Source organism: Leptodactylus fuscus, chromosome 1 (assembly GCF_031893055.1).
Source record: "Leptodactylus fuscus isolate aLepFus1 chromosome 1, aLepFus1.hap2, whole genome shotgun sequence".
NCBI lineage: Eukaryota > Metazoa > Chordata > Amphibia > Anura > Leptodactylidae > Leptodactylus > Leptodactylus fuscus.
Window position 1 is genome coordinate 130,470,306 of NC_134265.1, and position 14,991 is coordinate 130,485,296.

A 14,991-nucleotide genomic window follows, 5' to 3' on the forward strand; every position below is an offset into this window, starting at 1 on the left:
GTTTTAAGACAACTGGAATCTTAAACCAAAATGGAGTTACTTGTGGACACATTGGCAGGGTCGGCTCCAGGTTTTTATGGGCCCTTGGGCAACAGAGCCTCAGTGGGCCTCCTTGTAAAGGAGGCGGGGGAGTCGAGACACTGTGCATTGCAGATGAAGCAAGTGACGTCACGCAGGAGTGTGGCATCATCAACGCCATACCTCCCAACTTTTAAAGAATAGAAAGAGGGGAAAAATGTGCGCCGCGCTCTGTGCGCCGCAGCAAGTTTGGCTCCACCCACTTTTATGTTGACTCCGCCCACTAATTCATTTATCATGTGCTCCCACACAGTATGATCCTCCTACAGTCACCTGTAAATTATATGCCCTCCCTCCATCTCTCCCCCAGTTTCATATACACCCTTCCTCTGCCCCCAGTTTCATGTCCCCCCTCCACCTCTGTCCCCAGTTTCATCACGTTCTCCCCCTTCATCTGCCCACAGTTTCATGTCCCCCGTCTCTGCCCCAGTCTCATGCTGTTCCACCCCCTCATCTGCCCCAGTGTCATGCCGTTCCCCCCTCCCCTTCATTTGCCCCCCAGTTTCATTGGGCCCCCTCCATCTCTGTCCCCAGTTTCATGCTGTTCTCTCCCCACCCCCTTTATCTTCCCCAGTGTCATGCCATTCCCCCCCTCCCCTTCATTTGCCCCCCCAGTTTCATTGGGCCCCCTCCATCTCTGTCCCCAGTGTCATGCCATTCCCCCCTCCCCTTCATTTGCCCCCCCCAGTTTCATTGGGCCCCCTCCATCTCTGTCCCCAGTTTCATGCCGTTCTCTCCCCACCCCCTTCATCTTCCCCAGTGTCATGCTGTTCCCCCCCTCCCCTTCATTTGCCCCCCAGTTTCATGGGCCCCCTTCATTATGTTCCACCTTAATATAATACAAAACAAACACTTACACTCACCTTCCATCGTTCCCCCGACGCTCCTCTCTCCGCTCTCACTCCATTCACATAGACGATTAAAGCAGGAGCTGTGAGCACAGCTCCTGCTTTAAAGCCGCGGCCCGGCTTGCGTGTATAAGCGCTGTGTGATGACGTCATCACGCCTACACATGCAATCCGGGCCGCGGCTTTAAAGCAGGAGCTGCGCTCAAAGCTCCTGCTTTAATCGTCTATGTATTCAGCCCCCCTCCCGCTCCTGATAATACTCATCTATGGACGAGCGCTGTGAGCCGAGGGAGGGGGCGTTCCTCCCCGCTCCACAGCACAGCGTGATTGGCGCCGCGAGGCAGAAGGACGTCTCTGGCTAACTGTCAGAAACGCCCTTCTGACCATAGAAGAGCTACGGTACCGGACCGTAAGCTCTTCACACCGGGCACAGATCGGGAAAGCCGACAGTGCGCTGAACTCAGCGCACTGTCAGCTTTCCGGCAGTATATAACACTGTATGTGCCCAGATATGGTGAAAGGTCCTCTTTAACTATCTATTTTTATAGAGCCAGGGAAATGCCTCCCCTTATTTTAGGAGAAAATGGGAAATATTTTTCACCATCTGCTGTGCATTTACATCTGGAAAGCGATTCCTCTTTTGTGCCCTGCTGTTTGTCAGAAAACAATACTTTATAGCCATGTATATTACATTGTTTTACCCAGGATTAACTCACTTAACAATGTAAAATAAATAGGCATAGACTATTGGTTTTGCACATAGCAGGCACTGAGACTCCAACACAGATGTGAACCTTGTCTCTAAAACAATTGTTTTTGGAAATCTTCTAGAAATTGCAGAAAATTGCTGTTAGACTTGTAAGCCTTATAATGCCGTAGAAAAAAAAATAAAGGACATATAAAATATGACGCAAGCATAAAACAGATGTATAGTAAATAATATTTGATGGTATGATTATCTGTCTGAAAGTAGAAAGTTTAAAATTTTGAAAAATGTGAATTTTTGCCAAACTTCTGATAACAACCAAAATTTGCCACTAATATGAAATGCAATGGGTCATGTAAATAAATCTTAAAATAACTTGTATTAAAGTTAGTGTTCCACAGTTATCACCATGTACATTGAAATGTCCGATTTGAGAATTTGTGCTCCGTCAGAAAGTCCAAAACTCGCTGCGGTGGTAAGGATATAAATAGTTATTCCAATCTTAGTCATTTTTGGTACATTCGTAAGTTTGGAATTCCAGAACATAGGATGAGAAATGTAAAATTATTGCCTAAAAGAAAGGTCTATGGTTCTATGAACAACCTAATATACTTTTTCCCAAAAACTGCCACTTTCTGTAGTTGTCTGGTTATAGAACCCCTGCTATATTTAGTTGCAATTTCTATACATTTTTTAGGGTACCAGAAAATCTGAAAATCTGTCAGTAGATAAAAATAATTCTAGCTCCAGCCAATAACTTCCTGTATGGCTTGTCTTACTTGGCTGTTTCTCAATGTATAGATAAATGGGTTTAGCATTGGTGTTATTATGGTGTTCAGAACTACTGCTGCTATGTTGAAGTCTATGGTAAATCCGTTAATGAAACGCAAACACATGATGACAGAGCCTGAATAGAATAAGAAAACAAGGATAAGGTGGGAAGAACAGGTTGAGAAAGTCTTCCATCGCTGTCCGCCAGACCGGATTTTAAAAATGGCTACGATAATAAATGTATATGACACTATGATGCATGTAAGTGATCCAAGTATGGTAAAAGATGAGGCCATTAGATTTAGATGATTTATAAGGCTAATGTCTTCACAGACAAGCTTTAAAATTGGATCAATGTCACAAAAAAAGTGTTCGATAACATTAGAACCACAAAACCGTAGGTTGAAAAAAAGAATTGTAGGCAGTAACGTCTCGGCAAAGCCGCACAACCAGGAACCTGCAGCAAGGTACAGACATAATCTGTGGTTCATCACAGTAATATAATGTAAAGGTTGACATATTGCCACATACCTATCGAAAGACATAACAGCTAAAAGAAAGAAGTCAACGGAACCTAGGACAAAATAGAAATAACACTGTAAAATGCAACCCCAATAGGAGATTACACGGTTTCCAGATGCAACTACAGACAGAAACTTTGGTGTGACTGTTGAAGTAACACATATTTCTACGATGGACAAGTTAGAAAGAAAGAAATACATAGGAGTATGGAGACGCTGATGTTTCAAGGTAAGCGTGACTATGAGAATATTTCCAGCCAAAGTGATCAAGTAGGAGACTAGAAGGAGCGAGAAAATGAAGTTCTGAAGATACCTAGAGTAATGTAATTCTATCAGAAGAAAAGTCCGAGTAGTATTAAACATTCTCATATAGGTTTCGTTTTATAATGGTTATTGCTATATTCTCCAGAAGACGAGCCGTAACAGGAAATGATGATGTATACCTGAAACATGAAACATGTAATGAGATACAGAAGCCATTATATCATCAGTAACTAAGGTGTAAACATGAGAAGAAGAATTAACTTGGGGCATTGGTAACAGTGAGGCCAAAATGAAGGAAGAATATGAGAGGGTAGTGAAAGATGCTTCATGGGAATAATCTCACATTAGGGGTATACTGGGACTGAAAGGTATGATATTATGGGTGCACAGTAGTGCGGTTGATATGGTGGGTGTACAGGGATTGAAGTGTTTGATATAAAACATGCTAGGAGAATTTTGTTAGTAAAGCTACTGATATAGAGGACTATAGGAGTGAAGTATCTAATATGAGAGTATAATGGAGCCAAAGAGTACAAAGGATCTGATATGGAAATGTCCAGAGCTGTGAACAGGGAGGGGCATAGATGAAGACTCATGTACTTCTTTGTAAATGTTCACCAACTTCTCACATCTGCCAGATTTGGCCCATCCATATGGCAGAATTGCTTGGTTCCTTAAATGACCCATCAATGCAGAACTAGCAGACAGGTTCATTACTAGCGTCTTAAAAATATAGGGGTTCATGTTTAGCCCATATATATATATATATATATATATATATATATATATATATATATATATATATACAGTACAGACCAAAAGTTTGGACACACCTTCTCATTCAAAGAGTTTTCTGTATTTTCATGACTATGAATTGTAGATTCACACTGAAGGCATCAAAACTATGATTTAACTATGAATTATCACATGTGTAATTATATACTTAACAAAAAAGTGTGAAACAACTGAAAATCTGTCTTATATTCTCTGTTCTTCAAAGTAGCCACCTTTTTCTTTGATTCCTGCTTTGCACACTCTTGGCATTCTCTTGATGAGCTTCAAGAGGTAGTCACCGGAAATGGTTTTCACTTCACAGGTGTGCCCTGTCAGGTTTAATAAGTGGGATTTCTTACCTTATAAATGGAGTTGGGACCATCAGTTGTGTTGTGCAAAAGTCAGGTGGATACACAGCTGATAGTCCTACTGAATATACTATTAGAATTTGAATTATGGCAAGAAATAATCAGCTAAGTAAAGAAAAATGATTGGCCATCATTACTTTATGATATGAAGGTCAGTCAGTCCAAAAAATTGGGCAAACTTTGAAAGTGTCCCCAAGTGCAGTTGCAAAAACCATCAAGCACTACAAAGAAACTGGCTCACATGAGGACTGCCCCAGGAAAGGAAGACCAAGAGTCACCTCTGCTGCAGAGGATAAGTTCATACGAGTCACCAGCCTCTGAAATTGCAGGATAACAGCAGCTCAGATTAGAGACCAGGTCAATGCCACGCAGAGTTCTAGCAGCAGACACATCTCTACAACAACTGTTAAGAGGAGACTTTGTGCAGCAGGCCTTCATGGTAAAATAGCTGCTAGAAAACCACTGCTAAGGACAGGCAACAAGCAGAAGAGACTTGTTTGGGCTAAAGAACACAAGGAATGGACATTAGACCAGTGGAAATCTGTGCTTTGGTCTGATGAGTCCAAATTTGAGATCTTTGTTTCCAACCACCGTGTCTTTGTGCGACGCGGAAAAGGTGAACGGATGGACTTTACATGCCTGATTCCCACCGTGAAGCATGGAGGAGGAGGTGTGATGGTGTGGGGGTGCTTTGCTGACCCCAAACACACCTCTAGGCTGTGTAAGAGCTATTTGACCAAGAAGGAGAGTGATGGGGTGCCATGCCAGATGACCTGGCCTCCACAGTCACCAGACCTGAACCCAATCAAGATGGTTTGGGGTGAGCTGGACTGCAGAGAGAAGGCAAAAGGGCTAACAAGTGCTAAGCATCTCTGGGAACTCCTTCAAGACTGTTAAAAGACCATTTCAGGTGACTACCTCTTGAAGCTCATCAAGAGAATGCCAAGAGTGTGCAAAGCAGTAATCAAAGCAAAAGGTATCAGCATATCTACAAAATATAATTGAAGGTGAGGCAGAGCTTGCTAAATTTCAACATGCCTGATCTTTTATTTCATCGGACATGAACTGCTATTTCCCTATTGAAAGAATCATGTACCCTTGGCCGAACTTAACATACACATTTATTATGGAGTCAGGAATAACAGCTGCATACAGAACTAACCCTTTTCCCTTTACAATATATTTAACTTGAGAAAAAAATATATTGATTAAATATTATAAAAATATATAATAAATAAAAGAAATAAAAAAATAGCCATTTTGATATTTATGTAATAAAGCATACTATAAAAATGCCTTGTTATTTATCCCACACAGTGAATGTTATACACTTATAAAGTTACGACTGGTAGAATATGGCTACTAGAGATGAGTGAGTACTGTTCGGATCAGCCGATCCAAACAGCACGCTCCATAGAAATGAATGGATGCACCTGGTACTTCCGCTTTGACGGCGGCCGGCCGCTTAACCCCCCGTGTGTCGGCTACGTCCATTCATTTCTATGCGAGCCTGCTGTTCGGATCGGCTGATCCGAACAGTACTCGCTCATCTCTAATGGCTACACTAAAACAAAAGATTTTATTGTGGTTTCATTGTGCAATAATAGTACAACATTTTATAAATTTGGTATTGTTGCAGTAGTAACAAAGTAGTAGTAAAGTAATACTGACCCAAACCAGTAGAATAAAGTTGACACTGTACTTATGTTGCATGGTATGCAGCGCAAAATGTACATTGTAAAAAGCAATGATAATTTTTTTTTTTTCCATCCCATTTAGGAAAAAATAAATAAAATCTAATCAATAGACTAACATCAAACGAATCTGCTTCTGTAATGGGTTTATAACAACAGGTTTATAACAAATTTACGTCTGACAGACTCCCTTTAACATTTGTAATTTTTTTACTTCCTATTTTTTTCCATCTTTATTTTCTCACCTTCTTTATGCACATTGGATTAGAGGGAGCCTTCTCTAGGGTCATCACACTTGTTCTGACTTTGTTTTCCTCTTCCAATACACATTCTGGTGATTCTGTTGGCATGTTTTTTTTTCTGTTCACCCAATAGACTGGATATAAACGATTATAACTCTATTCATAACATATATAAAAAAAACAGATGTTCATGTAGGCCCACCATATCCAAATCCCACCATGAATAAAAGAGAGGTAATTGAAAGAGGCCCTATACAGTATATATATATATATATATATATATATATATATATATATATATCCTCGATAAGTTGTTTGTGTCCTTTACAACCTTCTAACATCTATTATTTTGTAAGTGTGAATGATGAGTGTATTTATATACCTTTAGTATATCGCCCAAGGAGCAATAATTTATAACAACTGGGGATGGTCACGTCGACAAAGGATTCCTCATGGACTTTTAGGTCTCATGTTAATTCTGTCTGCATTGAACTCTAAACATAATTGTGTAGGGAGTTCTTGGTGTAGAAGAATTGATATGAAAGACTGATATGTCTATTAATGTAAAAGAGTATTTCCATCTAGATTCCCCTTACTATTGTGCATTTGTTACAGTGAATGGTTTCTGATATTTAGACAAAATATTATTCTAGATAAAGGGAGCTTGAATAAAAACTAAAGAGAAAACATTTAATTACTGCTGTTTAAGCTATTTCACCTAGACAGGATGTGTCACCAGGTGCCCAATGACCACAGGAAGGAAAAAAATATCAAGACGGCCGCGCTCCTGTAGTGAAACCAGTAGGGTTGGTTATGGGATGGCAACCAACCCCAATTGAATCCACAGGTGAGGTGGAGGATGAGATCCTTGTTATACACAATACCAAGGAATTCCAAATATGGCAGGGATGCATTATCCACTGGCTTGCGTCTACCAGACAATCTGGAGCCGTTAGTACACAGAGTCTATGCATGGAAAATGCTTGCATGTGTGCCATCTAAGGCCAGGAGAAGCCATCCGAAGAATACGTCATGGAGAGGGCATTCCAGAGGAAGAAGAGGGCGTCGTTGGAGAGTTTTCATGCAGCTCTGGGGATGTTGTTGCTGTTTGAGCGCAGGGGACCACCCCCAGTGCCGCGAGAAAACTCATTTACATACTGATGAAAACCAGGATATCTGCGGAACTGAGGAGCGGAGAAGACATAAATAGTAGAGATGAGCAAGTACTGTTCGGATCAGCAGATTCGAACAGCACGCACGCATTGAAATGAATGGACGTAGCCGGCACGTGGGGGGTTAAGCGGCCGGCGTCAAAGCGGAAGTACCAGGTGCTTCCATTCATTTCAATGTGTGCGTGCTGTTCGGATCTGCTGATCCGAACAGTACTCGCTCATCTCTAATAAATAGCCTTTCTTAAGGCTATTCCTATGTCTTAGGGAGAAAAAAATTCAGTTTTAATGATTGAATCCCTTCAAAGGAGAAGTTACATCACACAGTTTGTGGTATAATTTCTGCCGAGCACAGAAATACCCCACATGTGGATGTAAACTGATGTTTTGGCACAATTTTAATAACATTAGGATGTGTAAATGAAAAATTACTAAAACATCACTTTATTCCCAAAGTTTTTAATTTCACAAGGGATTAAAGAAGAAAAATCACCTCACAGTTTGTTAAGCAATTGCTCATGAACACAGCAGAGCCCTTAGAGTACCAATACGATAAAACAAAAAACAAAGTGACCCTGTTTTGGAACTACACCCCTTACAGAACATATCAAGGGGTATAGTGAGCATATTCACCCTACAGCTGTTTCACAGATTTTATTAACATTGGGACATGAAAATTAAAAATTATTTTTTTCCAATAAACCGTTGACTTAGACCCAAATATTTCATTTTCACAATAGGATAAAGGAGAAAAAGCTCCGTAAAGGAGGATGAGATGCATTTTGTAAAGTAATTTGTAATGCCTATAATGGTCATCAAGATGGCGCCATGATGGAGAATAACTCCTATCCCATGTATGAGACCGTGACAGCACATGAAAGTACTCTCTCAGTGACCAACCTCTTCACCCAAAGTGTGAGAAGGAGCACTATCAGAAGTCTTTCCTCCCTGCTGCAGTTAAGCTGCACGACCAACACTGGGCTAAGCGTAGAGCACTCCGCACAGAGAAATAAATGATCCTGAAGCTTTTCTTTTTATTTTTGTTATGACTGCTACTATATTTTTATCTTCTATTCTGAACTCTGTATGTGTTTTTCGTAATTATTATTGTATTATCTATGCTGCTTTAACACAGTGAATTTCCCCATAGTGGGACTATTAATGGATCTTATCTTTTTGAATAAATTTTATTAATTGTTTTTGGTGGATTAAAAAAAATATACAGGTTGCCTTTATTATGTGGGTCAGTACGATTACATCGATACCTAATTTATATTGTTTTTGTATGCATTACTAATTTTGCAGAACAAAAACCCATCTGGGGACATAAATCTATTATTTTTGTATTGCCATCTTCTTAGATTTGTAACACTTTTTTTTTTCAGTTGACAGTTGTTGACTTTGATAAAGGCTTATTTTTTGCAGGACAACCTGTGCTTTTTATAGGCACTGTTTTGGGGTACATATGACTTTTTGATAATTTGTTATAGCATATTTTGTAAGGAAAGATGGCAAAAAAAATAATTTCTTCCAGTGTTTTTTTTTCCTCTTTTGTATATGAAGTTTACCATATAGGTTAATTGATATTTCCACTCACAGGACTTAGTATTTACTTACTGTATTACTTACTGTAACTGACAGCTAACACCAGCTCCATCATTCCCAGTTGGAGCTGAGTTCCTATTGGGGTTTTAATCTCTTAGATGCCATGGTCAAACATGACTGCGGTATCTAACCCTTTCCCAAATCCATTGTACTATTAAGACAGTTGTTGGGTTTTTAAACATGGTGGCCAATTAGGAGTTGTGTTGCTCTTTTGTTATATAGCAGAGACCTGGCAGTAGAGCCTGCACTGATCATGGTCATTAACCCTTCAGATGCCTTTTTCAAATGTGTCCCAGTCATATCTTGATCATGTTGTGGGGTTATCATCATCTGTAGATCATCCACCTGTAGGAGCTCTCCATCTAACACATTTACAATTTACAAATCCAAGTATGCATCACTAACCTTATGCTACACTGGTCCTACCAACCAAGGTTCTACCCTACAGCTGTATAGAGAACTATATACACACTTGGTGTCATAGGAGCAATCCCTTGCTCATGCCAACACATAGTCACATCAAGAGCACATTTACATCTGTAAACAACAGAACAGACTCACACCAGTTATTCATATTGTCCAAGTCTAACAAGGCCTAAGCTATACATAACAGCTAAGATTCATAAGGCCCAAACTCACAGGACCTAAGACACCCAAGGCCTAAGCTACTTACAGTGCCTACTACATACAAGGCCCAAGCTACTCATAGGTTAGCTACTGGACAAGGCACTATCGTCTACCTAACAGGCATGGATCACTAGTCAACCACTGAACCAAATCCTGTAGTAGTGGCATTTATCCTCAATTACCACTATACAGGGTGGCCATCCAACTAACATGGAAACTAGTAAACACTTCAACAATCTACTATCCTTTACTCAAAAGACACCAGAGAAAGCCTACTACCAGTCACTATATAAATTGCAAAAGATAAGTGATATCATTGCCATATATAGTTTTACTGTTAATGTACACAGTGTACTATTGAGCTATGCAAAGTTTGTTAAAAGGTTAGGCACATTTATGGTACAAAGCCTTCAAATACTAAATACAATGTAAAAATGGAGATTATTATACCTCTAGCTGTAATTATCAAAATTTGGTATCCTTCACATTGCTGTTGTGTAATTTTGGTCCATAAAGGTCATTCACCAATCCAACACAACAATACTGCCATTCTCCAAAAGGTAAATGTGTTATACTGTATATAAATATAATTGTGATATAAAATGTACCATGCTCACATAGTTTACTACTTGTTGCACAATACAATTATATATAATTATTTCTATACAAACACACAGCCAGAAGATAAAAATAATTCTAACTCTGGCCAAAATCTCCTCGTATGACAGATTTTACTTGGGTGTTTCTCAATGTATAGATAAATGGGTTCAGCATTGGTGTTATTATGGTGTTCAGAACAACTGCTGCTTTGTTGAAGTCTATGGTAGATCCGTTAATGAAACGCAAACACATGATAACAGAGCCTGAATAGAATATGAAAACAAGGATAAGGTGGGAAGAACAGGTTGAGAAAGTCTTCCATCGCTGTCCGCCAGACCGGATTTTAAAAATGGCTAAGATAATAAATGTATATGACACTATGATGCATGTAAGTGACCCAAGAACAGTAAAAGATGAGGCCATTAGATTTAGAAAATTTAGAAGGCTAATGTCTTCACAGACAAGTTTTAAAATCGGATCAATATCACAAAAAAAGTGTTCGATAACATTAGAACCACAAAACCGTAGGTTGAAAAAAAGAATAGTAGGCAGTAATGTCTCGGCAAAGCCGCACAACCAGGAACCTGCAGCAAGGTACAGACATAATCTGTGGTTCATCACAGTAATATAATGTAAAGGGTGACATATTGCCACATACCTATCGAAAGACATTATTGCTAAAAGAAAGAAGTCAACTGAAGCTAAGACAAAATAGAAATAACACTGTAAAAGGCAACCCCAATAGGAGATTACACGGTTTCCAGATGCAACAACAGACAGAAACTTTGGTGTGACTGTTGTAGTAACACATATTTCTACGATGGACAAGTTAGAAAGAAAGAAATACATAGGAGTATGGAGACTCTGATGTTTCAAGGTAAGAGTGACTATGAGAATATTTCCAGCCAAAGTGATCAAGTAGGAGACTAGAAGGAGCGAGAAAATGAAGTTCTGAAGATACCTAGAGTAATGTAATTCTATCAGAAGAAAAGTTCGAGTAGTATTAAACATTCTCATACTGTTTTGGTTTTATAATGGTTATTGTTATATACTCCTGAAGACGAGCCGTAACAGGAAATGATGATGTATACCTGAGAAATGAAACACGTAATGAGATACAGAAGCCATTATATCAGTGGTTCTCAACCTTTCTAATGCCGTGACCCCGCAATACAGTTCCTCATGTTGCGGTGACCCCAAACCAAAAAATAATTTTATTTCTTAGTATGCCCCCCCCCACACACACAGTGCCTCAGTACTCCCCCACTGTATTATATGCTCCTCAGTATCCCCCCACTGTATTATATACTCCTCCATACGCCACCCACCCCACTGTATTATATGCTCCTCAGTACACCCCCCACCCCACAGTATTATATGCTCCTCAGTACACCCCCCACCCCACAGTATTATATGCTCCTCAGTATGCCCCCCAGCCCACTGTATTATATGCACCTCAAATACGGCCTCCCCAACCCCACACTATTATATGCTCCTCAGTACCCCCCACTTTATTATTTGCTCATCAGTACCCCCCCACTGTATTATATGCTCATCAGTACCCCCTCACACACATTGTATTATATGCTCCTCAGTACAATTACACACACTCTATTATACTTACCCATGAAGAGCCGCCATGGCGCTTCCTCCTCCTTCAGACTGCAGGAGCGATGACGTTATCGCGCCTGCGTCGGGGGCAGAGGTCACTCTCTGTAGTCAGTGTAGGCCGCGGTTGGGAGGCCTAAACTGACAGCTTTCAGTGGTATGTGAAAATGCACATACCACTGAAAGCAGCGATCTTCTCACTAATGGGGAATTGGATTCCCTGTTAGTGAGCGATTCAGGCGACTGTGCGCAGGCCACATGCGGCGGGCCGGATAAATGTGGCCCGCAAGCTGTAGTTTGAGGACCCCTGGGCTAAAGCCATTGGAAATATGTATTTTCCGATGGCTTTAGGCGACCCCTGTGTTTTGGTCGTTCGACCCCTGCCGGGGTGCGACCCTCAGGTTGACAACCGCTGCATTATATCATCATTAACATGATGAGAATGGCCTATGAAGAATGATCATTATAACTTATTAATAGTTCTTCAAAAGAATTACCTATAAATCGAGATCTCTCTTGAAGAAGAGTTTTGCTTACGTTCATCAATGAGAGTCCTTTGTTCTGATCCATCAGAAAAAGAAAAAAAAGCTGGTAGACTGGACCTTCTTTTTTATTTTATCATTGAAGAGAATAAGGACAGATACAAATGCTAAATTTTTTGGATCCATCCGTATATTGTAAACTATATTGGTCCTCTGTTCAAATTGGATATCAGTTGAAACGTAACTGAGTTTTCAAACTGTTTTTCCCATTTGCATATGATTTCACAAATGTTGAACCATAAATCATCTCATTGGACTATTTTCCTGCTTCTCTAGTTATGGCTTTCATTTCTGTTGGTAGCAGAGAGCTGTATATAATGTCTGTGCACTGAAGGTTAGTGTCTATGGATGAGTGATTGTAAAATATAGAATATTTGGTGAAATCCTTACTCACATGTTGACCCATAAGATAACATTATTGGAGAACTCGGCTTCTTATAAAAACATGGAAATTCATTAAAGGCTTCAAGAAAAGATAGTTACAGGGAAAACTTCCAGAATAACAGAAATACCAGTCTATGTCTTATTGGCTTACATCATGGGAGAAGCTCATAGTCTCCCTTAATCTGGATATCTTGTAGTTCCAGCTTGGTTCAAGCTTGTTCGTCTAGTTGTAGGACTCTTGTGGGATGGTCACAACATCTTCTCCAGGTGTCAGAGAGGAAAGATAGAAGACAGCCCCCCCCCCCCCCCCCAGAGATGTGTGTCTATCACTCATTTATGTTCATGAGAGGGGATGTTCCCCATCATCCTAAAGCTTCTTTGTTACTGTATTAGGACAATACTACCACCACTGATGTTTAGCTGCCCCTTCTTCTGTGAAAGATAGCAGGTGCTGGGAAGGCAGCTACGGTAGAGAGAGGAAAATTACCAACCATTACCATTGGTTGATTATTACTATTACTTCCAATGGCTGGCAGCAGGACTGAGTCTAGCTAAAATGATGATTATGAGCGGAACAGAGGCTGAATACACATTGTCTACACATGATTTTGGGTGGCATACATCCTGAGATACCTCATTTGAAGTGACCCCCACAGCCCCTGCCCTTCTCATAAGCTGCATCCTTTTAGTTGGATCCTGTCCCGCTCTCAGTGACTAGTATATAAACTGAAGATGTAGTGTTATTTAAAAAAATATTTTGGACAATTGCTTGATCTTACAGTCTGTATTGTAAAAAAAAATGAAAATTTATTTCAGTAAGGCAACTTGAAAAACTGGAAAAAGTTCTATGCTTCAGTCACTACTTTAATTCATGTGGAATTGGATGTTGTTGATGTTTTTTTTTTCTTCCATTGAATATGTTGGTGATCCTGTTGGTGACATTTTCTGTTCATTTCAAAGACAGAGTAAAATGAATATAACAATAATTAAAAACAGATATTTATATAAACCAACAATACTCGGAGCTCACTAGAGGCGAAATAAAAAAAGAGCATAATTCTCCATAAAGGTTTGATGAATGGCCATCGGTGGTGGTCTTTTGAAGATATTTCATGATATAAACGTTATATCTTTAATATACTGTCTGGGCTTTCAGTAACCTTATAGTATCAGATCTTTGTAACTATGAATGATAGGTATATTTATATAGTTTTAATATATCACCTGAGGAGTAATATTTTATAACACCTGGGGATGTTCACATCTGCAAATGATTCCCTTTGGATATTTTATGTGAATTCCAAAGGGAATGAACTTTAGGAGAATTGTATTGGGAGTTTTAGATGTAAGAAATGTTATATTAGCCCTTATTAGCCAGTTTTCATTTTTGCCATTTTGTTTTATACTTCCCACCTTCTACAAATCTTAGTTTTTTTTGTTTTTCAGTTTTTCCATGGAGCCATATGAGGGCTTTTTGTGGAAAAAAAATTATACTTCATAAGAGTATTATTAAAGTTCCATATAATGTACCAGGAAGTTGGAAAAAAAATGAGAATAAGATGGTATTAGAATAATCTAGTTCAGTTCACTGTGTTGCATTGATGACATTATGCTTGACTCGCACTAGCATTGTATCTCCATAGGAGGACCAAAACAATGGAGAGGCGGACTGATAAATAGTGGTAACACACAGATTCCTAAAGACCACATTGAATATAATGGGGTGTCGGGTATCTGTCCTTTTCAAGTAGATACCAAAATTTATTTAGATTTTATTATGTATTTGTACTTTTTTAAAAATATCTCCCCCCAAAAAACTATTTCTTTGAGTTGCAGCCTGACACCCATATTGTGTTTTTTTTTTTTTTTTTTAATATATATTTTTGCATACAGAACTGGGTACCTTTTTTGCTGGGAAGTAGTAGTTGTTATTGACACCTATTTGGTGGTTGATGTTTTGATGTTTTTTATTCAATTTTGCAGTCAATGTTTTGGGAGGCAAAATGGCCATTTTCATCTTTTTCCCACTCTAGAGGTTTTTTTGGAGAAAAATATACTTAATGTGTTAACGTATGTTTTTGTTTATTTCTCTTTGTAATCTAGGGAAAAGGAGTGATTTGAAATTTTGCATTTCTATTCTTCTTTAATATTTTTTTAAAACTACATTTTTTTAGAACCCCTAGTTGACTT

At 39.3% G+C, this 14,991-nt stretch overlaps 2 protein-coding genes across 2 annotated transcripts; both read right to left on the minus strand.

The window, feature by feature from the left end:
• Positions 1-2,372: 2,372 nt before the first annotated feature.
• LOC142204413 (olfactory receptor 6E1-like) lies at positions 2,373-3,287 on the minus strand. Its single transcript, XM_075275758.1, has one exon. The coding sequence runs from the start codon at positions 3,285-3,287 to the stop codon at positions 2,373-2,375; it is 915 nt and encodes a 304-aa protein (XP_075131859.1).
• A 7,076-nt stretch (positions 3,288-10,363) lies between these two features.
• LOC142204511 (olfactory receptor 6C65-like) lies at positions 10,364-14,812 on the minus strand. Its single transcript, XM_075275857.1, has 3 exons — positions 14,705-14,812; positions 12,373-12,436; positions 10,364-11,193 (listed from the first exon to the last, which is right to left on the minus strand). The coding sequence occupies exons 1-3, from the start codon at positions 14,810-14,812 to the stop codon at positions 10,364-10,366; spliced, it is 1,002 nt and encodes a 333-aa protein (XP_075131958.1).
• Between the last annotated feature and the right edge of the window lie 179 nt (positions 14,813-14,991).

Coding starts and splice junctions, on each gene's coding strand:
- LOC142204413 (XM_075275758.1), bottom strand. CDS start 3,287: ATGTTTAATACTACTCGGACTTTTCTTCTGATAGAATTACATTACTCT.
- LOC142204511 (XM_075275857.1), bottom strand. CDS start 14,812: ATGGCCATTTTGCCTCCCAAAACATTGACTGCAAAATTGAATAAAAAA. Junction 12,437..14,704: donor ACTACTTCCCAGCAAAAAAG/GTACCCAGTTCT, acceptor CTGATGGATCAG/AACAAAGGACTCTCATTGAT. Junction 11,194..12,372: donor AGAGAGATCTCGATTTATAG/GTAATTCTTTTG, acceptor CGCTCCTTCTAG/TCTCCTACTTGATCACTTTG.